The sequence below is a fragment of the Fusarium oxysporum genome, chromosome 7 (assembly GCF_000149955.1).
Source record: "Fusarium oxysporum f. sp. lycopersici 4287 chromosome 7, whole genome shotgun sequence".
Classification (NCBI taxonomy): Eukaryota; Fungi; Ascomycota; class Sordariomycetes; order Hypocreales; family Nectriaceae; genus Fusarium; species Fusarium oxysporum.
In genome coordinates, this window is record NC_030992.1 from 322,255 (window position 1) to 344,637 (window position 22,383).

Consider the following 22,383-nt stretch of genomic DNA (forward strand, 5'->3'; position numbering starts at 1 on the left):
AGTAATGGGGTTGTTTCTTAAAGTGTTTGCTTATTGATCTTCTTTTGAGTACAATGGGCAGATTGGCCGTTTTATATCATGTTCCTGATTAATTACAGTCTCACATCGAAGATGTATGCGGCATCGTGCTCGGGTTGGTATGTGACTCCGAGTCCGGGCCCGTGCAAATGCCGTGTCTCGTATGTCCGGTACTCCCCGGAAGTTGACGCTCCACAGTAGTCGATCTCCAAGTTGCAGACATGTCCGGTACTCCGCGGATCGCCAACTCACCAGCTTGGGACCAATCAGATGTAAGAAAACTAGCCCTCACATACTATGCACGATGTCTTGAAATGAGATCTGTCTCAGAGACAGATTCTGCACTGATCATTATTTAAAGTCCCCTTTATGTCGAGTTACCTGACGAACCAGACACTTCCAACCTGTTTCATTCAGTACCATTGATCATGAAAGCCTTTTCCTACGAGAATCCCACCGACAGTCTTCAACTGAAAGACCTGCCCGTCCCAGAGCCGGATGATGACAGCGTTCTCATTGAGGTCAAGGCTGCAGGAATCTGCCACTCAGATTGCCACATCGTCAGCGGCCATGGAGACGACTACATCGCCAAGAAGCCAATTGTGCTCGGCCACGAAGTCGCGGGGATGATTAAGAACCTCGGTCGAAATGTTTCTGGCTTTCAGATCGGAGACGCCGTCACCCTCGCGCTCCTAATGCACCCTGTATCTGAACGCGTCAGCGGCGCCTACGTCGGGTTGAGTTTCGATGGCGGCTATGGCCAATATGTCGTCGCGCCACAGAAGATTCTCGTTAAAATCCCTGAGGGTATTTCTTTCGCACAAGCTGCCGTTGCGACAGATGCGTTGGCGACTTCTTATCACGCTGTCGTGGGAGAGGGCAGCGCTCGGCCTGGCTTGACGGTGGGCGTCGTTGGACTCGGTGGACTGGGCATGCATGGACTTCAATTTGCCTGTCTAAAAGGATCTACCGTGTATGGTTTCGATGTTAATGAGGCCAAGTTTGGTCAAGCAAAGAGCTACGGGGCGAAGGATTGTTTCACGTCACTTGATGATGCAACCAATACTGATATAGCATTTGATGTTATTGTTGACTTTGTCGGCCACTCTACAACCACTTCAACTGCGATCAAGGCTGTGAAACCAGGTGGCAAAGTCGTCACTGTTGGTCTTGCGTCGTCGGACGTCACGATTCCATCAAATACGGGTTCGGGATACATTCTAAAGGGGGTAACTATCGTTGGATCCATCGGCGCGTCAATGCAGGACTTGAAGGATGTTCTGACACTTCTGGCCGAGGGTGCTATTAAGCCTGAGCTTACGGAGGTTGCTTTTGAGGAAATACCAGAGACTATCAAGCGGCTGGCAGAGGGAACTGTGACAGGTCGAGTTTGGACGGACCCAAGCAAGGCTATAAGTTGATTGTGAAGGTTGGCATGATTGACTAGTCTCTATATCATCCGAAATAAACGACTCTTTATAGAAAACAGTATAGACAAGCTGAGGAGATTAAAAGTTCCCTTGACCACCTGCAACCATGGGAATGAGCTTTGTGGAACAAGTAGGATTGGGGGATTGATTGCAGAAATCTCTGTGCTGTAGTAGTGGTAACAGCGAGCCCAGTAGTCGGGCCATTGACCGCCGCGGTACCTTAGGCTCCGCAATTGTCGTGGTGCTATAAGTCGGTTGTGTCAATGTGCCGAGATGAGGTAGTAGTCTCAATAGCGACAAATGCCTCGGTGATACTTCCCAACTCTGTTAACGCTGACAGCACATTGTTTGGGTTCAGCTGCGCCACTATTCAATAGTCACACAAGTGAAATTGGACAGTCCCACAGATTGAGTTTAGTGGCCAAGCTACACTAACCGTCTACAAAGGCGAAAACTTCAGTAGTCACGAGGGGAATACCAAGATTGAAGCATGCAAAATGAAGGTCTAATTAATAGCTCGACTAGAAGGTCATTATTCTAAAAGGCTCCAGAAAGAAGAAGAGGAGATGCTAGCATCTAGAGAAGGGCCGCAAAGAGAGCAGCGAAGAGGGTAGCAGCACCAACGGCCTGCTTGCCGGCACCGTTGATGACAACGGGGACAGTGGTGGGCTTGGGGCCGCTGCCGGTGGCACCGTGGCAGTCAGCACCGTTGCAGTTAGAGCCACTGCCCTGAGAACCAGTGGCCTGGGCGCCTGGGCAGTTAGGTCCGCTGCAGTGAGGGACAACCTTGGAGCCGGGGCAGTTGGGGCCGGAGCAGTGAGGGGCACCACCGTGAGAGGTAGTGTTGGTGTAGGTGCCGTTGTAAACAGGGTGAGTGTAACCGTGAGTAGGTACCTTGACAGCAGGGCACTTGGCACCGTTGCAGACAGGAACCATCTCAGCCTTGCAGTTATCAGGGGTACCCCAAGAGTTCTCCCAAGGCTTGTACATAACCTCTCCCTTCTTGCAGACCTCGCAATCAGCAGCGACATAGAAAGTCTCATGGTTCCACCAGTCGTGGCACTCCTGTGTCTTATAAACCTTCTCGCCGGCACAGCTTCCACCGGAGCAGAACTTGGGGACGTATTGGAGACCGCCCTGGCAAGAGCACTCCTCGGTGATGAAAACCCACTCGTTGTCACAGTCGCTGCCGTTGACCTCAATGAAGATGAAGACGGTACGGTCAGAAGTCTGGGTGTAGCACTTTCCGTTGAAGCAGACCTGGACGGCGGTGACGGTCTCGGTGGTGGTGGTCTGAGGGCCGGCGACAGCGGTGGTGTAGGTGGTGACGAGAGTGGTCTGATCGGTAACGGTCTCGGTAACAGAGTCAGTGACAGTGGCACCGGCACCGATAGCAGAGACGTAGACGGTCAGAAGACGGCCAGCGGCAACAGCTTGACGGGCCTGGAGACGGTTGCGGCGGGTGTCACCACCACAGAAGTTGTCACGGTCGCCAGGGCACTGGATATCACACTGGTCAATATCAACACGGCTGGTGTTGTCGGCATCAACCTCATCACCACAGTAGCAAGCACTAAAAAGGTTAGTATGGTGTATAGTAGCAGGTGGGACGGAATGAGACTCACGTATCGTAAACACCAAAGTAGGCACGGCCAGTGCAGAGAGAAGCACAGCGCTCAAGATCCATCTGAGCGTTGGTCTCAGCAAGCTCGAAAGTAGGGAAACCAGCAGAAGAACCGACACAGCCGAAGAGGGTGAAGACACCAACGGAACCGGGGAAGCCAGCGGGGGAAGTAGCAGAGGCAGAAGCAGACGCCTCAGTGCCGGTAGCAGTAGGAATAACAGTCTCGCCCTCGGAGTTGGTAGTAGCACCCTCGCTGTTGGTAGCAGCGCCAGTCTGAGTACCAGTAGGGAAGACAGTCTCACCCTCAGAGTTGGTGGTAAAGCCAGCACTGTTGGTCTCGATGGCAGTCTCAGTGGGGATGACGGTCTCGCCCTCGGAGTTGGTGGTAGCACCCTCAGAGTTGGTACCAGTAGCGATAGCAGAGCCAGTCTCAGTGCCAGTGGGGATCACAGTCTCACCCTCAGAGTTGGTGGTAGCGCCCTCAGAGTTGGTGCCAGTAGCGACCTCAGTGCCAGTCTCGGTAGCAGTCTCGGTAGCAGCACCAGTGGGAAGACCAGTAGAGCCACCATCAGTGGCAGCAGCAACAGCAAGATCGGAAACGTCAAGCTGGAGGGGCTCAGAGCCACAAGACTGGAGGAACTGAATGTTGGGCTTCTCGGAGTTGAGAGTAGTAGGGTTACTGGCCTGCTCAACGGCGGCGCCGTTGGTGTCGGCAAGAGGCTCGGAGTAGATGGTCTCGCCATCGAGGTTGACATCGAGAGTGCAGCCCTCGAAAGCACGCTTGCGACCCTCGATCACGGCACTGACCTTGATATTGAAGCGGATCTGGATCTCGGCCCCCACTGCGAACTTGGTAATTCCTGGAGAAGCGCTGAACTGAGCAATGCCGTTGGCTCCGGCAGACATGCGACTAAAAACACTATCAGAAGGTGTCCTGTGCCCAGGATCTAGAGGTATACTTACACGATGGTCTCGCCATTGGGACCAGTGACGAAGCTTGAACCCCGGCCAAGGGTGGCAGATCCAAGATCAACGGACTGAGAGGCACCGGGGGCGGTGGTGGAGCTGGGAGCTGCAGCGGTGGTGGTGTCGAGGCTGGTGGGAAGAGTAGTGCTGGACTCAAAAGCAGAAGTGCTGCTGTTGGTGAACCTCTTGAAGTTGTGGGCGAAAGCGCCCGAGGCGCAAGCCACGAGAAGACCTGAAGACAAACGCATAGTGAAACGAGTGACTATGTTAAAGAATGACTAAAGAACGAATGAATGAGTGAGTGAGTGATGATGAATAAACAAAAGAGTCGTCAACTTCGACCAGTATATATAGAAAATAGCTTTGGGATCCATTGTATACGACAATGGCATTTGATGTGTTGTTTGGGTTAGTGTAGCAAGTCTAGAACAGCGTACCTTGCATTAGAACATTCCTCTTCGGCTGGTTCGCCGAGTATCCAATAGTAACGACTAGTAAGTTAAGACATCTTCAGTACCGATATTCCGCCTATCATTGCTCTCCCCCAATGAAAGCATCCATAAAAAGCGTTCCTGGTTCCAGGCTATTGGAATCTGAAATATGCAAGGGAATGTCATTGAATAACGGGCACGGGTGGCGCTAACGTTATAGCGTTGCCGTTCAACCATGAGCCCCTGGAACTACTCCTGATTTGCTGCCCTAAGTGGATGGCACTGTCACGTTAATCTGGTATTTCAATTTTTGGAATGCAACTATTGGGAGTTAGTCTGCATCTGTCAGAAATGTTTCGCCCCAAAGCTTGACTAAAAGCTTGATCTGATCCATAAAGTGGAGTTGTAGGGAATCGATAGTGCAAAGGGAGGCTCAGCTACGCCATATTCGGGGCTTTTGCTTGGCATGCCATTGATTATGTGAAGAAATGAGGTATTTTATGAGTAAACAATTTTATTGTTATGTGGATTGAATGACTCAAATACGTTCCCGGCGATTTGTTGTTTTTGTGCTCTGGAGCTTTTGCTGCAGTACTCCACATCCATAACATCGAGTATCTTCAGTCGATTGTAGACCAGCCTGCTTGGAAAATGTTGATGAATCATGACTGAGACTTTTGGGACCTCCAAATGCTTCGTGTAACCGCGGCTATCTGATCACGACCGTTCCAGATCGGGTAGAAACCGACCATGATGAGAGTCCACCAGAGCCAGATCAGAGACACGACAATCCATGCAGTGAATAACTGTAAGAATAGCAATTAGAAACATGTCTATGTGACGTAATAGAGAGGAAGTATAGGAGAAATGACTGCAGGGTAGGGAACAATAAGCGTACCTCTTGACTGAAAATAAATTTCGCCGCGTACATTGGTAGTGGCCATAATACCCAGTGTCCAAGAAACGTAGCGATAGCCCACCACAGAGCATATTTAGTCCATCGATGCTGATTATTGTCATCAAAAGTTTGATTTGATGCCGTTTCCGTTGTCGTAACCTGTTCAGTGCCTTTACCCTGAGAACTTTCTGATCCACTGGAGCTATCATCAGACTCAACAGCTAGCCTTTGTTCCTTGAAATGGCTCCAGTCATAATTATCAGGTCGTATATACGTAATCACAACACTGTACAGCAAAGGACTGAATAAAGATGCAACGGTGCCGTACATACAGGGTAGGGTCCCTCCCGTAGACGCGACCGTTACTTCTCCGGAAAAGGCGTATGCGGAGCCGAGCCAGACTCCGAGGCCCGTCGCCATTCCTAGGAATGCGGAGCTAATAGCGGCGAACTTAGTCTGCTTGCGCCAGAGTATGGTGAATATTAGCGGAATAACGCCGGGACACGTAAGAATTCCTGTTGAAAGCCGTTAGTAAACAATGGATTTAACGCGACGGGGTCTCTTACCGAGCATGTAGAGTGTCCAGCCCATGTCGACTCCGATGTAATGGAACATGGCAGTGAAGGCCGCAGCTACAACGCCAAAGACGACAACTCCAATATGTCCCCATCGAATCACCTGCTTGTTGGAAGCCTCCTGATTGAAGTATACGCGGTATATGTCGAACGTAAGGATGGAAGAGACGGCAAGAATTTGTGCTGACAAAGTTGAGGTGACAGCCATGAAAGTCATGAGCAAAACGGCGACGGCACCTCCCTTGCCAGCGACAGCAACAGCGACGTAAGGAAGAGCAAGGCCGTTCGTAACCTCAGCACCCGTCATGAGCTATCGTCGAGTTAGCATCCAGTCTCCAATCATTGCCGCTGGCGACATTGCTTACCCGTGGATACGTAGGGAAGATTGGAAGAGCTTCGAGTCCCAGTGAAGCCATCCCCACAATAGTACCGAGCGACCAAGGAGGTATGCTGAAGTAAGAGATACCACCCAGCACATAGCCTGGGACAACGGCGCTCGGCGAAGCAGCGAATGCTTTGAGGAAGTATCCCGTATCCATCTGGCTATGTTAGACCTGCGCACGAATCACGACGGAAAGTATTACATACAACAACAGCACCGAAATTGGAGGTGAGGAGGATGATAGCGAAGTAAATACCCTGTTGGGAAGTCATGGTGAGTAGAGAACCCTCATAGTTGCCTTCAACGACATGGTTCGACTGAGCGGCGACGACGAGATCGTAAAGACGTCCGATTGAACCGACAGATTCCGATGTTATCACCTTGGCTGTCAACCAGCAGCTGAGAATAAGGATCGCGAAAGTATGGATGTAGTCAGTAAGGAACCTGCCCTTGAAGTCAGTAATAACTTAGAGAGTTTTGATCAGCATACGTACGTTGCCTTTATACCACCAACGAGTGTGTAGAGGACGACACCCAAAGGAAGCAAGAAGGTCGATGCCATGATGTGCATTCCTGTTCTGCAAAATGTCAGCGGTGCACCCAACCCATAGAGTAAATGGTCCTACAAGAAGGATATTGCCGCCGATGCGCCTAGGATCATGTTGATTGTATTGAGCAGATTATTAACAATAGCCAAGAATGTGAAGCTCAAATGAGCCACGGTCCCTACAAGATTTAGTACGACAGACTGATATTTGAAAACAGCAGCGACTCACCATATCGGATGCGAATGACCTCAAGAATGGTATGGGCTTCAGGGACACGTCCTTTGCAGACGGTTCCCAGGTAGCCAAAGAAGACAATAACAGTCGAACATCCAGCGCCATACCAGAAGGCACCGCTAATTCCGTAGCTGTAAGTTACTAGAACGCAACTCAACAGGGCGGTACTCCATAGCCATGACTGTAGTACGATCAGTATATCTTGGCGTATAGACAGTGAGAGTGGCGTACCGAAACGACAGCAGACGCGACTAGACCGGTTCGTACCGTTCTGTTGGCAACCATGAAACTAGGATTCTATCGTCAGTATGTGTAAAGTCAAGAGGGTGCCCAAGCTGCCTACGTTTCCACTTTGGAATTGTCTTCGTTCAAAGTCTTCTTAAGGATCGCGGTCAAGCCCATCATGCCTATTCATAGTTAGCCCTCTTCACTTCTAATTCTAACATCAGCGGGAAACTCACCAAAGGCAAATGCCAAACCAGCAGCAACCACGACGCCATATCCAACAGATTGGGGCAGAGGTGAGGGGACTACAGAAGGTTTGTCTGAGCGATAGTAGAGATCCATGTTGGCTATTGTGTCAAAGAGGCAACATGAATGCTAGGACTTGAGATCCTCACCACGGGTCTAATGGACCTTTTATGCATATCCCTGGAGTACAGGACATGGCCAATTACTCAGGATCAGCGGCGATGGCGAAATCGCGCGCTTGTACAACTAATATGTGAAACCTGAGAAGGGGTGACGTTGCTCAATCTCCAAGTGTCGTTCAGGCAAGCAATCAACAGTATAAAAGACATTGAGCTTATCTATCAAAAACAAAGCACTAGTCCGCCACACAATATTTGCAAAGACTTAACTGGTTGATATCCTGCCCCGGAATTGAATCGGAGCGCGGGTCGACAGGGTTCGCGTCCGGACTTCCAGATCCGGTTTAACGTCAATCACCTCATCTTCAATCAATATGTTCAACAGTTCGAATTTTGTCGGGCCCAAGTCCATAGAGCCTCGATTTCATGAAAGGAAAATGAAACAGACATTAACTCCACTTGCGATGCAAGACGAACTTTTTGCACCTAATTCGTGTAAGACCTGTCGACAAAGGCGGGTCAGATGCGACAGGCTGCTTCCCAAGTGTCATCGCTGTGCATCCCTGTTGCTACCATGCGCAGGTTATGGGCGAAAGGAAAAGATTGTATGGACCAACAGTATGGCCTCTAGAGGAAAGATGATGGGAAAGGCCACTTTTGACACGATCACGGATAATGCCCATGATCATAAGGACATATCTGATATTGAGCTCTGCACGAACTTCCCCGTCGCTGGGTCGCCGTTAGTAGACCCAAGCCTACAAAACATACCCAGAAGCTACCATGACTACATCCGCTACTGTGAGTCTCATCTGAGGGCCTTTTCGTTCAGTCACTCACCAACAATACTCCAGTTCACCAAGAGCTCTCCAAAGAGTGTGTCGTATACAACAACTCGCCCTTCAATCCTTTTCTTTCTCTTATGCTTTTAATGCCATCCAGTCAGGCTTTATCCCATATAATGATCTCCATCTCAGCCTTCCACATAGCGCACCGACTTGACATTAGTCAGGTCCAGCTGCAGCCAGATCATAGTGAGGTGCTGCGTATAGCACTTTTCAACAAACAGAAGGCGTTAAGATATCTCAAGCATGAGCTACAAGTTCAACCTGAGATTAACACCGATGCAGTCATCGCCGCAGTGTTGCTGTTTGTCAATCTTGATGTAGTGGAGTTCGGCGGTCGAGGTTGGAAGTATCACCTACGGGGAGCTGAAGAGCTCATCCGAATTCGGAAAAGGTTTGTGATAGATAATTCAGAAAAGTGGATGCAGTATTTTGATACTGCTTGCACGACGTAAGATACCTGCCGCCAATGAAGAAAATTACCGAACTGACAGTTTTAGGTTCGGTATACTCGGCAGTACCCTTGTTCCGTCACAGTCACTACCTGTGGCACCAATGCCTTTGGACACTGGCTTACTAGACACACTTCGGAGATCCGAGCAACAGACATGGATCGGTTGTCCGGCAGACCTCCTCTCCTTACTGCGCGTCATGAATACGCTACGTACTGTATCGGATCATTCCAGCCACGCGGACGAAACCGTCACTTCAATTCTCGATGGCTTGAACAATTTCTCGCCGCGATCCTGGGCGCATGACTTTCCAGATCCTCAGCATCATGAGTCAAGACATCATCTCGCCCACGCATACAAAGCAGCGGTCAGCATCTACGCCTATCACGCCATCAGGGAAACACTTGGCCAACCGCCATTACCTGAGTTGGATATTTCTAGAATCTCAAAACTTGGCATATTACACATGTCTCAGATACCAGCAAGCGACTTCCATATCAAAAGCCTGGTATGGCCTGCTTTTGTTCTGGGCGCTGAAGCTCAAGATTTGCGTACGAGGGAAGAAGTCAAGAACATTATGCACAATATCTGGGTATCCTCATGCTGCTACAATGTCAAGACTGCTACAGGGATGCTTGGGAGAATTTGGGAGCGGGGACAAGATGATAGTAAGGATAAATACAGTTGGTTGAGATTTATCTGGGAGCAAGACGAAAGCTGGTTGTTTCTTTGAGATGAAGATCAAAATGTAGCCAAGCATATGCCTTTAATCACAGCGCAAATTAAGATACCGTTTTGGCCAAATAATAATTTCTTTTATAATAGATCCATTTCAGATCCCATAACTCCTTCATACATCGGTCCTCAACGCCAGAACCCCCTCTAACTATTGTTCTTCCACCTCATGCTCTCCCTTAGTTGACCTTAGCCTGGCTAAGGTTCTGGATGATGTTACCACCATCAAATAGACCATTAGCAGCCTTGGCACGGCAAAGATCCTTTCCGCGCTCAATGACGTTGGCATCACATTGCAGGTTTGCCTGTGCAACGCAGCTAAGTCGGCCACCACCTATGACTATTGTCAGCGACATATTATACAATTTCTTTCACTGCCGCTACTTACAGTTGTTACCACCGGGAACACAGCGACCGGCTTGGCCATTGGAAGCAGTGCAAGCGTCCTGCTTCAGGCTGGTGTTGGCGACACAGCATTCACCGCTGGGGACAGGTCGGCCGCCGTTCTGACCATTTTGACGGGTGACCAGGACAGCACTGCGAGGGGCGTTGCGCACACCCTCAGTGTCGACGATGCCGGCGGAGGCAAAGGCAGCGAGACCGAGAACAATGGCGGTGATAGAGAACTGCATTTTGGATTGTTGAAGAAAGGTTTTTTTTTGGTTGGTTTCTGGCGACTGATTGTGATGAAGAAGATATAGGATGTGAAGTGGATTAACCGACCAGCGGAAAAGAATTGAAAGTAGTGATTAAAATGAGATTGTTGAGTGAGAACTGAAGATCCAAAGACCGACGACCCGAAGCTTGGATTTATACTTTTCCCGTGAGGCAAAAGACCTCCTGCGATGCCTCTTTAGCGCTATCCAAAACGCGTGCGGCGTAGTATTCCCTTGCCAAGCCATCGTCTCAAGACTTCTACCATGGCATACCGCATATTCTCGTGAGGCTAGGGAGGGCGTACTGAGATTGGATGAGACGAACAACGCCTGGTGTTCAGGTTGAGACCAATGAAACGGCTGCAAACAGTGAAACGGTTACATCCATCTCTTGCTACCTACCCCTGGCCTTGGCCCGGTAGTAGCCGCTTTGGGTTTAATCCCGACATCTCGCTTCCTCCGACGTCAGAGAAGTCATAACTGGCTATATGCACTAAGCCCCTTTAAGCATGCATGCAGGGGTCAGCGTTTATCAAAACGGGTAAGGAGCTAGATCTCCTGACAGATCTGAAGTATCTCCTTGTAAGACCAACAATTCTGGCTATTCTCTTGTTTTTAGCCGCTTTGCAAAATGTTTCCAGCCAATCTATTATTATAAGATACGAGACCCCATTACTGGAAGTCTTCTAGGTCTAGACCTGGCACAGCAATGCCTAGGTCTTTCCCGTTCTGATACAGGCCCAAGCTCTTCTCGAGCTTACAGGGATCGAGACTCTTGTGGGTGCGCCAGTTAGGAGTCTTGATGCCACGAATGAGCTTCACTACAGAAACAACACTGTAACCTGGAAAAGGCTCACTGGGCTTTTCCATTGGAAGATTCCTCTCCCGCATTTGTTTCATGAGATATCCAAGAAGTCTGCAAGAGCATTCTAGAGTGCAGCCAACGCGTCCTACAACAAGGTCTTCTTGCAAGCTGTACAATTGGGAAAACAGCTCATCTATGAGCTCGCAGCGCATATGATTTATCTTTTCTGCGTCATGTTGGTTATTTGCATCTATTTATCGAAGCCAGCAATGAACTCACCGAGGATTTGAGCTGGAATCGGCAGACATGTTTCGATAAGTCCAAACGTATTGAGTATTGCGAATCTTGTTAGTCCCTTGAAGCCTGGTGTATGTGCAAAAGTCCTCGCGAGGAACAACACAATTGTCTCATCGTGGCCAAAATAACCTGCATCGTCGATAACGTTTTCGTGAAAGGGCCAGAATGAGTATCCTGAAAAGTATGTTATCGATTGTCGCCAGGATTCGAAGAATATCTGTACAACCTCCCGGCAGTCATAATAGTCGACAATGACCCCAACTTGCGCTATGGCATCCATTGGTAGGTTGCCTGGTACGCTGTCGTGATGGCTGTGTATAATATCAAGCACTGTGAGGAAGGCTTCAGCATTCCAGTCGGATGCTTTGATTTCCAACATTCCTTTATTATTAGGTTTTGACTCCTGGTATTCCCCTTGGATCATCTTTCTGAAGACTGGCGATGCGAGACAGAGATGCTTGGCAGAGACGCGAAATTCAATATGGTTCGGATGGCCATCTTGCAGGTATGGTTGTAGCGATGCCATTTCATCCTTGGTCGCCGGTGGCTTCATAGCATCGGCTTGTTGTTTTTGAGACGAGTTGATCTCGACGGCCTTTTTTTCCGCTGATATTTCTTGTTCTATTGGCTCATGAATCTGCTGCAAATTCGGACACTGTAAAATCAACAGGGCATCTGCCTGCGGATCAAGCTCAAGCAGTGCTTTCTTCATTATGACTTTGGACATTCAAGTCATCTGAGCTAGCTTACGGTCATGGAATCTTGGAGATTGGTTTCCCCGCCTTGGGCACAATTTTAACCTTTCTTAAATGGAAGGCCTCCCGCATTAATCACGTGCATGTCTTTTCAGGATGCTACCCGGTAGGAGTCTCAAATTTAATGACGTTGATGACTATGGTTATTGGTTTACTAGTTATCAGATTATTTTTCGTGTTGCTTTAAGTTATGATTATCTGCCGGTAACTTGCGCCTTGTATTTCTGGTGCTACGTTGAGTCATATTGCCTTTCATTACTCTTATGTTTTTGGAACTTGATTTATTCTGACGAGATTCACGAGACTTGTTCGACATGAAAATGTGGGTGCCAGCTCTTGCTAATAATAGTAGTACAGCTATACCTAATTTGTAATAGCACTCCATAACCCTACTCTGCCATCCACCCGTCGCCACAAATCGCGTCGGGAAATCTATTATCCGAATCCAGCCTACCGACCGTATGTTGGCCTGCTTTCCCCTATCCGGAGCCAGTGGCTCACGAGGATGGATCACCCTTGTTTCAGCTATCTTATTGCAGAGTACGGAGGTATTTCGCCTCTTAGACACCATTCTTAAGCTCGATTTGGTACAATTACCTGGTCGTTACACATTCGCGAAGCTGTCACCATTTTAACGCCAGAATGCAGTGGGCATTGGCGCCTAGGGCACCCGCACAACGATGCCTTTTCAGCTATCCACTCGCAAGCTAGTATAAATTCAGAATATTAGCATTTACCTCGGTATAATGATGTGCAGTTATGTGCCTAGCGGCTCGCAAGCTTAAACTAACAAGGCTGTGAAATTCTTAATTATGCAGATTTAAAAGAGAGTAATCGCTGTCCTACGATTTCAGCAGTATCTTCTCACTACCACCAAAACTCGTCTCCCGTCAAGTCTCCCCTTCCCGCCAATTTCGCCGAATCTGCACCCTGGCTCCGTTACCATGTCTACTCGCACCTCGCCAGTACAAATCACCGAATATGCGAGACCACGCGGCATCACCGCCCTCGTCTTTGGCGGCGCAGTATTTTCGTATTTATGCTTAGCTGGCGTCACCTTGATATCTGAACACAACTCGATCTGGCAAACTCTCGACAATATCTCGCCGGGCAGCGCAGACACGTTTCGCTGGATTGTCAAGACAGGGGTTCCGCCACTTGTCGTGATACACACCATCGAGGCCGTGGCATTTGATCGTACAAGGTTGATGCCACATCGCGTTCCCAGATGGGGATTACTTTGGTGGAAATGGGTCCTGAGCTGCTGGGTTGAGGGGATTGGATGTTGGCAGCGCTTTGCCTCGGTCGTCAACGCGAAGAAGGCGTCAGCAAAGTAACGTCAAGAAGAGGGGAAATGCTTTGGGCATGGACTCGGGCACCTTCTCAGACAATCGAACGCGTCACTGATGAAGAGCAGTCGTCATGAATGTCCTGTGAATGGGGTCGAAAGACGGTGTAAGCATGATATAATGATATTGTGTACAGATCGTCATCAGAAATGAAGGTTCGCTGACCATAAAGTTATACTTTAAGCAGCAGCGATGGTTATGAATCATATCGCTCATATGTATTGAGATGTGTTCGTTTCTTTGTGCTCGGGTGTAAGGTTCTTTCTACCCCTCAACTTTAGCATACGGTGGCAGAATCTTATTACTTCTCCAAGGTGAATGACAGGTCGGTGTTGCGGAGCGGCGTCTGTCGCGGTCTTCCAGCGGCCTGAGGACCGAAAGTCACTTCTTTGACGCTAAGTGTAGTTAAAGAATCACCAGGCACAATATATGCATTCAATAGAAATTACTTCTTGATAACAGATGAATTACTATGCTACTGAAAACTGAGTGTAAATTGTGCAACCCCAGACTTAAGCTCCACATGACGTTCCCTAAATCAAGATAGAAACCGCGGTAACCTCTGGCTGAAGCACAGGATACTCAATAGAACCCGGAGTCTGTATCGCAGAGATATAGTCAAACGCCAAACCCGCATTCTTAAGTCGACTATAGAAAATCTCAGCCGCATCCTTGATAGCCTCCGAGTTCAACTCCTTGTTCTCAGTAACGGTGCGGTCCTTGTTAACATTGTACAAGGACTTGGCGTAGGTGATGAGGTTGTATCGGTCCTCAACCTTGAAGCTCAAGAGCTCGGGCAGTTGGGCAGCGAGAAGCCAGTCCTTCCACTTGGCATCCTTGGTACCGATAGGGAGAGCGTCGGTGAGATGCTGCTCGGTGTAGCCCTGAAGGTCCTGGAGGCTCTTGGGTAGAGGTGTGCAGAGCGCTGGAGGCTTGGATGGAACGAAGCTGTAGTAGTAGTCCTGGAGATAGTTGACAGCTGTGTGCTGGGGTGATGCTGTGTGAATGCACATGGTTACAGCGTCGATGAGCTGATCAACGGTGGTGATGGTTGGGAAGGTAGGGATCTGGCCACTGGTCTGAATCTCCTTGCACCAGTCGGCAATACAAGCTTCCTTAGCAACGACATCATCCGAGGTATACTTCGTCTCAAGAACAGACTTGACGAATTCCCGGATGATACCCCAGAGGAGGTACATATCAGTAGCATAAGGATAGTTGCGGTACTTATCACCCATCTCACCCTCAATGTCAAAGCCTCGCTTCTTGAGATCGTTGGGAATGTACTTATCCTGGAAGTTGAAGTTCTTGTACGACCAGTTAACCAGTCCGAAAGCGCCGACCTTGGGATCAGGTTTAGGCCCAGAGCCAAAACCGGAGATGCGAGCAATGACGAGGGGAACGAGAAGCTTGCGCGCAGCGTCGTTGAGAGCGAGCGTTCGGAACCAATGAGGGCTGAGGATCTCGTAGAGGATGTGACGCTCGGGAATGGTGCGGTTGGTGGCGACGATGATGGCCTCCTCGATCATATGCGTGTCGACGAGGTGGGTAGCAACCTCGTGTCGTGCCCAGTCAGCTGTTTGGGCAACGGTCTTGGCGTATCTCCACGGCCAGTCGTCCTTCTCAGCGATCTTGCCCTCATCATCAGGGTTCAATCTCTGGTTGAAGATGGTGACTGAGTTATCGAGAGAGCCCTTGTAGTCAAGAGTGATGGCCAATGGGTGAAGCCGGCCGTCCTCGTGGAGCTGGAAAATAATCACCGACGCCGCTGCGTACCGATAGCTAGGCTGCCCAGCAGGATCAGGGTTCTTAATCGTGTTACAGAACTCTTCGTCGTCCTTGACGCTAGTGGCCTCGCGGAAGTAGGAATAATCCTGAATCAAAAGATCCTTGCCTTCCTCGAGCAACTTCTTCACCGCGTCAAGACCTTGCTTCTCTGCCTCGGCAATGTAAGCCTTGATCTTCTCAGCAGGAGCAGTCTCGATGGTCGATGGGTTAACACCGCTGAAGTGCTGTTGCGCAAATTTGGCGTCAGAATACCAATCAGCGTGTTCGCCCATGTTTCTGCCTTTCATGATGTCTGCGTTCTGGCTTTGCTTGACGCCATTAACAACAGCACCATTGGGCTTCGCACTCTGGTCATCGGCAGATTCGGCCTTTGGTTGGTTGTCCTTGCTCCACTTCTCAACGTCTGCAAGAGTTGGTCCGACGTAGGGACCATCGGTAGATGAGAGTTCCTTGGGGATTATGAAGGAAAACATGGAAGCAATCTTGATGACGAAGTTCCTCTCGGTCTCGTTGAAGATCTGACCGACGCCGTCTTTTCTAGGGGCGCCATCCAGGCTTTGTTGCTCATCCTGAGGAAGGGTGTTCAGATGGGGAGGATAACAATCGCTGGGGTCGCTCCATTGGTAGGTGTTCTGCTTGAGAGCGAGATCACGCTTGACGGGGAAGATGGGCTCAAATCCCTGGGTGTCAAAATGAGAGGCAGCGCTAGTCAATATCAGTTAGCGACTTTGAAAACGGTCAAGATAGGGACGTGTTGCTTACGCTTCTTCGAGAATCTTATACAGCTCAGTCAAGGCCAGGCGAGTGCCCATATAGGTACCCGTTTCAAGACCCTTGCGCGCAACAAGCTTGCCATCGAGAGCGCCAGTCTTGTCAGTGTTGAGGACGATGCCCTGTCTGAGAAGCTCGTTTAGGAAGACGCCTTTGTCCCAGACCTCTAAAGGATCGTCTTCAACAGCATAGTTAACTTTGGAGTTGAGAATCTCGTCCAATGTCAATTGAGGAGGGCGAGGTGCTAAAGGAGCTTCTGTTGCCATGGTGGAAGATGTGCTTGCTTGATAGGAAAGAAGATTGGATGGTGAGAGGGATGAATGATGTAGAGATGAAGAAAGTGAATAGATATTTCTGTTGATGCTCCATCAACTACTTTATATATCTTATTTACCTGTCCATCTTAGTTACTCTACGAAGATGACAACTCTTCTCAGCAGCATAATCAACGTGGCCGATAACCCAAGATTGCCCCTCAGCCAACATCGCCTTGGCGATTAACACAAACAGTCTAGATCTTGTCAGCAGCATGCTGGTCAATAAAGTCGAGAACGCGTGATATTTCGGATAAGAACCTCAGCTCGCCACAAGAACAAAGCGACGTTTCTCAGCCAGCCACGGACCCATAGCTGCATCTCAAGAAAACGACCAGACGTGAAGGAACATAGCCTCCGGCTAGCTAGCTTCGGTAAACGAACAGATGGCCCCAGACCGCGCGGCCCGAGCCTGTCTCGAACTAGCTACATAAGCGTCTAGAATCATTCAACGTATCAGTCAATAATGCTTAGACGACAGTACTTGTTCAAACTATTAACTGCAGGAAATAGCTGAGCGGGTAAGCCGATGAATTGAGAACGCCAATCTGAGTCAGCGGCAAACCGTACAGGGAAGCCCCTGTTCTTAGTCAATGCTGCAGTAACTCCCAATGAAGATATATGCGTATAATCAGCCGAGACCAGGGGAGCCAGGTGAAGGCGCTCGCAAGAGAAGGATAGCAGCTGCGCAAATAAGCGGTGTGCATTTGGTCATCACGCTGAAACAGCTGCAGATGCGACGAGACCACGCGTCTCGCGCATAGGCTTGGACCCAGATCTAGGCCCTATTATGGCGCACACGATCTCAATTGTTTCAGTTGGCAGTACTAGCTTTATACCTCTGCATGTTACCGTCTGTAAAACGGCTAGACTTTTCTATTGTGGCTGGCTAGTAGTACCAGAATTGGCAATACGCCCATTATAGTGCGGCTAAGGGTCTTAGACATGGCTGGAATAGGCTACGTGGCCTGTATGTTAGGAACAAAACGGCGGGGACCCACAACTGCATTGACTATTTGGTCTAAACCCCAATAACGTACGTTCTCTGCATCATGGCGAGCAAGGTTGGTTATGCAGCCCAATCATGTCTGAAGGAAAGCTGCTGACGTTCGAGCTAAGCGTTTGTGTCTCAAATCTCGTCACTAAGCCACGTTATTATCGCCGCGTATCAAGCTCAATTGTGAGATACTAAGTGATGTTCTTCGCTGCTATCCAATATTCTAGACCTTTGTTTCCACTTCGCCAAGTTTGCTTCGTGGGGTTAGGTCTCTTACGCTCTGAAGACCCCTGCATGGTGCAAGTCACGTTGCATGTCAGCCGCACCAGTATAGAGTAGTTCCGATAGACTCCCTAGGCTGCTTAGGCAGCCAAATTCTTTATCGCGACTCTGCATAGAGCTGAAACTTTAACCAGTCCCGGATGCGAATATGACATGTATGCCGCTATTGGAGGGATAAGGTTCCTGATGAGTTGACTGTTGACTAGTGTAAATAATCCCTGGTGATGTCAAGCTTTTCCTGCAGCACAATATTACACGATTCGAGGACATGCTGCGTGAACGCTCTACCCCTCCGGTCAGCATGAGTAAGCTTGATATCGCTGTGGCTAGCTGAAATATCCGCTGATAGAATCTTCGTGATGGCAATGCATAAGTCTGGAACCTCATTTTACTCCATGTCTCGACTACACGATCACTAGTGGTGGATGACGGAGTCCCGAACGCCTCGCTCGACTTGGCAGCGGCCGCTCTAGAACAGCATCCCTCCTTTTGTGATTATCCTGTAGGGTTGCGAGCTAGAAACTAGCAGATACGCGTAAGAGTTGCGTGCGTGTCTCACAATCAGTCTCTCGACGCCAGCTTCAACTTATCCTCAAATATCTGCTCCTCTCGCTTGAACTCACTGTCAGATAATTTTCCCATCATCCCAAACTATTTACAAACTACGTTCACAATGTCCACTCAAGTCATCTACCCAAGCACTGGTGTGACTAGCACGCCAGACCAGACATCCAAACCTGCCCCAAATGTTTCGTCAACTGAAACTCAGCCGCCAAAGGACCAGCTCCCTCAGGATTTGGTCAATGCTATGCAAGCAATCTTTGGCAAGCATCCAGGCTACCGAACAAGTAAGCTTCTCAAGATAATAGACTAAGATTCAAGGCTGACGATCTGTACTTGCAGCTCATGCCAAAGGTCTTCTCGTGGAGGGCACCTTTACGCCAACAGAAGAGGCCAAGACGCTTTCCACAGCTGCTCACTTCAACAACTCTTCAACAAAGGTAATTGCGAGGTTCTCTGTGGGTGGCGGTCTGCCTCATGTTGCGGACGTGGCAGACGGCGCTACACCCAAGGGTGTTGCCATTCGCTTCCAGATTGACGAGAACACTCACACTGATCTGATCAGTCACTCGTTCAACGGGTTTGCAACTCGCAATGGCGAAGACTTCTTGACCTTCCTCAAGCTCTTTGGCGCCGATGGCTTTACTGAGGCGCAGCTCAAGAAGGCCAAGGCTAGCGGCGGTGACTACTCCAAAGAGCAGAAGCTTTACGATCAAGCTCACGCTGCGTTTTTGTCTTTCCTTGGAAAGCCTGAGCACAGGTCGGCTGCAGTTTTTGTGACCTCTGAGAAGCCCAACCCTCATAACTACGGAACCATCACGTATTACGAGCCCAACACTCATGTCTTGACCAACAAGGACGGCGGCATCACCAACGTCCGGTATCGCCTTGACCCGGCTGACGGGGAGCACCTCTACCCTAACAAGACTCCCGAGGATAAGGAGGTGCTTGCGAAGTTAGGCAACGACTATTTAGAGGATGACCTCAGGCAACGCTTCCCAGACAAGCCAATCGTGCTCACCATTCAAGCACATGTAGCTGGCCCTGATGATGTGCTAGATGACGCTACTAAGCCATACCAGAGCAAGACGTTCATCCCCGTTGGCAAATTGGAGATCAACAAGGTTTCGGACGACAATGCTGCTAAACAGCAGCAGATCGCATTTCATCCTAACCCGGAGAAGGGAGGTATACAAGGCATTAAGTCGTCTGACGATCCTTTGATCCAAGCACGGAAGGGCGTTTACTGGATCAGTTCGGATCAGCGAAGACATGAGAAGCAGGTTGAGTAGAATACTGTTGGTGATAAGTCCTGGTAGTTAGAATGGATCCCAGCGACTGTTAGCTTAGGCGCATCTCTGTGGAGCTTTGGCATTTTCCAACTCCCCTGAGTGCCCTTACATACTGAAAGCAATAGTTATCTGTAAACCGTCTTAGTATTAGTATGAAACAATCAATATTCGTCAGTTTACCCAAAGCTTTACTCATTATTTCCACTAATAACTAGAAACAGTTTATGCTTATTCATAGGCAGCTAAGAGTTCCAAGGCACTTGGATCTGAGGCAGATTTGTCCGTGGCTGCGTATCAGTGAGGCGTTCCTGTTGTTTCAACGCCTTCTCGGAAATGAGCCTGCATCTTGAGTCTCTATCCAAGCAATTCTGCTCTGGTTGTACCAGTTTCACACACGCAGTTGACCTCGGTGGCTCCTGGAAATTGATTTGATCGATCGAGACACACTAACACCCACAAAAGAGTACGCCTGCAGTCGGACTGCCCTAACAATATTGGAGACTATCTGGTCTGGGTCTGGCTGCTTGGGTTCTCCTCAACAACGCTGAAGAATGGGGCTACAAGATACCGCTCCCTATCCCCAAAATTGCTGGTCTTGCTCTATTCTATCCTTCGCTGGATCGGACTGTGTCCAAGGCCCGGAAACGCGAAGGGCTCCCAAGACAGGATTTACTCTTGCCCAAAGGTTTAACTGACATCTTTGACGCTGCCTATCTGAAGCCGGTACCAATTTCTGAACGAGGTGACATCCGGTTATCACCTTCGCTTATGCCTGACGACTTGGTAGAACGACTGCCTCCAGTCTATCTCTGCCTCTGTGAGCACGATGTGCTTACCGCAGAGGGGATCGCATTTTCTAAACGTCTTGAGGATCATTCGATTGAGGTTTACGTACGGGTCATTCCTGATGCATGGCATGGATGGAATAAAGCACCAACCCCGGCAGACACAGTTGCGCAGGCATATAACGATGTTTTAGAGCTTATAAGAAAGTGGCTAGAATAATATTTATTATATCAAATACAGAAAGAAACCAAATCAGAGGATCAGACCCTTATTAACTTTATTCTTAACCTAGTTTGACGAATATCTGCTCCTTGGCTGTATGGCAAAGATCTATAAAAGTTAAATAAGTTATTAATCTATAGGTAACAAGCCAAATCTCTACAGGCATCCACTTTACCAGGTTAAGGTCTATGCACTACAACAATATCCAACATTCTCACAAACTAGCGAGCTGATCCACCCTAGAGTCGAGAGATAACATGATCGAAAATCTGGTCTTGGACAGGCTTCATCAGACCGTACGATAAGTGATCACTGGCAAGCTGGCACGTGCAATTAGGGTCGAAGGAGCAGACAATATCATTCTATAGGCCCAGTGTTAGTGACAGGTTATATCTGGATAAGAAATACTCACCTCCAAGCAGATATCAGCGACCTTTCCACTGCGGTCAAAGCCATCGTTGAACGTAAGGATGCTGTCATTTGACTGCAGGGACTGGACGGCAAATAACCCATATGCAGTGCGGTTGTCATGGTGGCCTTGACTGTCATAGTTGGAGAGTCTACCAGGCGTGCGATACGGGTTGCCAACCATCACAACGCTGCTAACAGCGGCCATACTTGCATCATCAAGTTCACTTAGCACTCTCTGAACCACAGTTGCGCCCTGAGAATAGCCAAAGAGGAAGTAATTTTGCTTCGGGCAATCCTGAAGGCCATATTTGATAATATCGGTAACGAACTTTACACCACTGGTAACATTCTGGTCGAATCCAGCTGGGTAGACGACGGCTTGGCTAACGGCGCCAGTATTGTTGGCTAAAATCCGCTGAATAGTATTTTGGAACATAAGGGATACACCCTGCGGCTCTCCAGATCCTCGGGCATCAAGAAGTTCTAGGTCAAGAATTAGTATCTATCTCTTGTGCTTTGCGGAGGCGGGCGCAACTAACTGTAGGTAGCACATGGCTTCAATTGCTCAGGTGTTGATAAGTTGACGCGGGGAATGGCGAGATAAGCTGAATCGCCACAGCGGCAGCCGGACTCAGCAGAGGTAACCGCAGCGATGCCAGACAGAGTGGACAGAAAGAGGACTTTAGGAGAAACCATATTGAAGGCAGGTCCTAGATGTGTATTGTCAGGGAGTGTATGAAGTCAGAGAATTTAGGACGAAAGAATGGAAGAATAAGTTACTGTTTGGAATTAAACTAAGCTGGATCTATGATTCCATTTTATTTATATATTGACGTACAATGCCATCTACGCAATAAGACATTGAGGCTGACGGGTATTTGACACTTGGGTCCGGACTAGCGTGGACCTCGTATATCGGTACGAAGCATAGACCAGTTTCAAAATTTTAAGGCAAAGTTAATTTTATAGGCGAAGGCAAGCATATTGCTGTCTCATTGGTCTGACCAGCCACCGTGGATACATACGCGCGTAACCAGTCTTCCGGGAGCTGCAATCCGAATATGCCAAGCCAGATGTTGCTCAAGAAAATATTTACATAAATTACTTACGTAAATCTCTCCGTCAGTTCCAGTTCGCAATGTCCGATTCTCCCCTGTAAATGCAAAATCCTTCTTAGAACATCTAAGGCAAAATTGCTTGTCTCATTCTTCAGTTCTGTACACCTGGCCTTTTAAAGACGACTTACTATAGCTGCACTTACTGATACTGTCGGATTCAGTGAACGGTTGATTCATCAAAGTTAATTGCCAAACTATCATCATAGAAAGCCGAACACCGGACTTGTGCTTAGACCATTACAGTTAGCCTA

The 22,383-nt window shown here is 48.8% G+C and overlaps 10 protein-coding genes across 10 annotated transcripts; 4 read left to right on the plus strand and 6 right to left on the minus strand.

The window, feature by feature from the left end:
- Positions 1-424: 424 nt before the first annotated feature.
- Positions 425-1,439, plus strand: FOXG_04801 (uncharacterized protein; the record flags this gene model as incomplete). The annotated part of the gene is made up of 1 exon (XM_018382839.1): positions 425-1,439. Exon 1 carries the CDS (start codon positions 447-449, stop codon positions 1,437-1,439), a length of 993 nt encoding a protein of 330 aa, XP_018239639.1. The 5' UTR covers positions 425-446.
- FOXG_04802 (uncharacterized protein) lies at positions 1,073-4,374 on the minus strand. Its single transcript, XM_018382840.1, has 3 exons — positions 4,036-4,374; positions 3,074-3,982; positions 1,073-3,021 (listed from the first exon to the last, which is right to left on the minus strand). The coding sequence occupies exons 1-3, from the start codon at positions 4,284-4,286 to the stop codon at positions 2,025-2,027; spliced, it is 2,157 nt and encodes a 718-aa protein (XP_018239640.1). The 5' UTR covers positions 4,287-4,374; the 3' UTR covers positions 1,073-2,024.
- Positions 4,375-5,131: 757 nt separating this feature from the next.
- On the minus strand, positions 5,132-7,673 carry FOXG_04803 (uncharacterized protein; the record flags this gene model as incomplete). The annotated part of the gene is made up of 11 exons (XM_018382841.1): positions 5,132-5,275; positions 5,368-5,882; positions 5,934-6,252; positions 6,308-6,481; positions 6,531-6,768; positions 6,819-6,902; positions 6,951-7,050; positions 7,101-7,287; positions 7,338-7,395; positions 7,450-7,513; positions 7,568-7,673. 11 exons carry the CDS (start codon positions 7,671-7,673, stop codon positions 5,132-5,134), a joined length of 1,989 nt encoding a protein of 662 aa, XP_018239641.1.
- A 643-nt stretch (positions 7,674-8,316) lies between these two features.
- Positions 8,317-9,726, plus strand: FOXG_04804 (uncharacterized protein; the record flags this gene model as incomplete). The annotated part of the gene is made up of 3 exons (XM_018382842.1): positions 8,317-8,497; positions 8,551-8,992; positions 9,042-9,726. 3 exons carry the CDS (start codon positions 8,317-8,319, stop codon positions 9,724-9,726), a joined length of 1,308 nt encoding a protein of 435 aa, XP_018239642.1.
- A 62-nt stretch (positions 9,727-9,788) lies between these two features.
- FOXG_04805 (uncharacterized protein) lies at positions 9,789-10,571 on the minus strand. Its single transcript, XM_018382843.1, has 2 exons — positions 10,117-10,571; positions 9,789-10,062 (listed from the first exon to the last, which is right to left on the minus strand). The coding sequence occupies exons 1-2, from the start codon at positions 10,358-10,360 to the stop codon at positions 9,908-9,910; spliced, it is 399 nt and encodes a 132-aa protein (XP_018239643.1). The 5' UTR covers positions 10,361-10,571; the 3' UTR covers positions 9,789-9,907.
- A 389-nt stretch (positions 10,572-10,960) lies between these two features.
- Positions 10,961-12,249, minus strand: FOXG_04806 (uncharacterized protein). Its single transcript, XM_018382844.1, has 2 exons — positions 11,469-12,249; positions 10,961-11,415 (listed from the first exon to the last, which is right to left on the minus strand). Exons 1-2 carry the CDS (start codon positions 12,211-12,213, stop codon positions 11,057-11,059), a joined length of 1,104 nt encoding a protein of 367 aa, XP_018239644.1. The 5' UTR covers positions 12,214-12,249; the 3' UTR covers positions 10,961-11,056.
- Positions 12,250-12,942: 693 nt separating this feature from the next.
- Positions 12,943-13,915, plus strand: FOXG_18906 (uncharacterized protein). The gene has a single exon (XM_018399051.1). It carries the CDS (start codon positions 13,186-13,188, stop codon positions 13,576-13,578), a length of 393 nt encoding a protein of 130 aa, XP_018239645.1. The 5' UTR covers positions 12,943-13,185; the 3' UTR covers positions 13,579-13,915.
- A 208-nt stretch (positions 13,916-14,123) lies between these two features.
- FOXG_04807 (uncharacterized protein) lies at positions 14,124-16,415 on the minus strand (the record flags this gene model as incomplete). Its single annotated transcript, XM_018382845.1, has 2 exons — positions 14,124-16,083; positions 16,141-16,415. 2 exons carry the CDS (start codon positions 16,413-16,415, stop codon positions 14,124-14,126), a joined length of 2,235 nt encoding a protein of 744 aa, XP_018239646.1.
- Positions 16,416-18,415: 2,000 nt separating this feature from the next.
- Positions 18,416-19,711, plus strand: FOXG_04808 (catalase; the record flags this gene model as incomplete). Its single annotated transcript, XM_018382846.1, has 2 exons — positions 18,416-18,590; positions 18,646-19,711. The coding sequence occupies 2 exons, from the start codon at positions 18,416-18,418 to the stop codon at positions 19,593-19,595; spliced, it is 1,125 nt and encodes a 374-aa protein (XP_018239647.1). The 3' UTR covers positions 19,596-19,711.
- Positions 19,712-20,842: 1,131 nt separating this feature from the next.
- FOXG_04809 (uncharacterized protein) lies at positions 20,843-21,710 on the minus strand (the record flags this gene model as incomplete). The annotated part of the gene is made up of 3 exons (XM_018382847.1): positions 20,843-20,965; positions 21,016-21,497; positions 21,554-21,710. The coding sequence occupies 3 exons, from the start codon at positions 21,708-21,710 to the stop codon at positions 20,843-20,845; spliced, it is 762 nt and encodes a 253-aa protein (XP_018239648.1).
- Positions 21,711-22,383: the final 673 nt, after the last annotated feature.

Excerpts from the sequence above, each read along its gene's own strand:
- FOXG_04802 (XM_018382840.1), bottom strand. The coding sequence starts at position 4,286 with ATGCGTTTGTCTTCAGGTCTTCTCGTGGCTTGCGCCTCGGGCGCTTTC. Across the intron at positions 3,983-4,035 it reads CCCAATGGCGAGACCATCGT|TCGCATGTCTGCCGGAGCCA; the intron begins GTAAGTATACCT and ends TAGTGTTTTTAG. Across the intron at positions 3,022-3,073 it reads TACTTTGGTGTTTACGATAC|TGCTTGCTACTGTGGTGATG; the intron begins GTGAGTCTCATT and ends TAACCTTTTTAG.
- FOXG_04805 (XM_018382843.1), bottom strand. The coding sequence starts at position 10,360 with ATGCAGTTCTCTATCACCGCCATTGTTCTCGGTCTCGCTGCCTTTGCC. Across the intron at positions 10,063-10,116 it reads TGTTCCCGGTGGTAACAACT|GTGGTGGCCGACTTAGCTGC; the intron begins GTAAGTAGCGGC and ends CAATAGTCATAG.
- FOXG_04806 (XM_018382844.1), bottom strand. The coding sequence starts at position 12,213 with ATGTCCAAAGTCATAATGAAGAAAGCACTGCTTGAGCTTGATCCGCAG. Across the intron at positions 11,416-11,468 it reads GATTCCAGCTCAAATCCTCG|AAAAGATAAATCATATGCGC; the intron begins GTGAGTTCATTG and ends AACATGACGCAG.
- FOXG_18906 (XM_018399051.1), top strand. The coding sequence starts at position 13,186 with ATGTCTACTCGCACCTCGCCAGTACAAATCACCGAATATGCGAGACCA.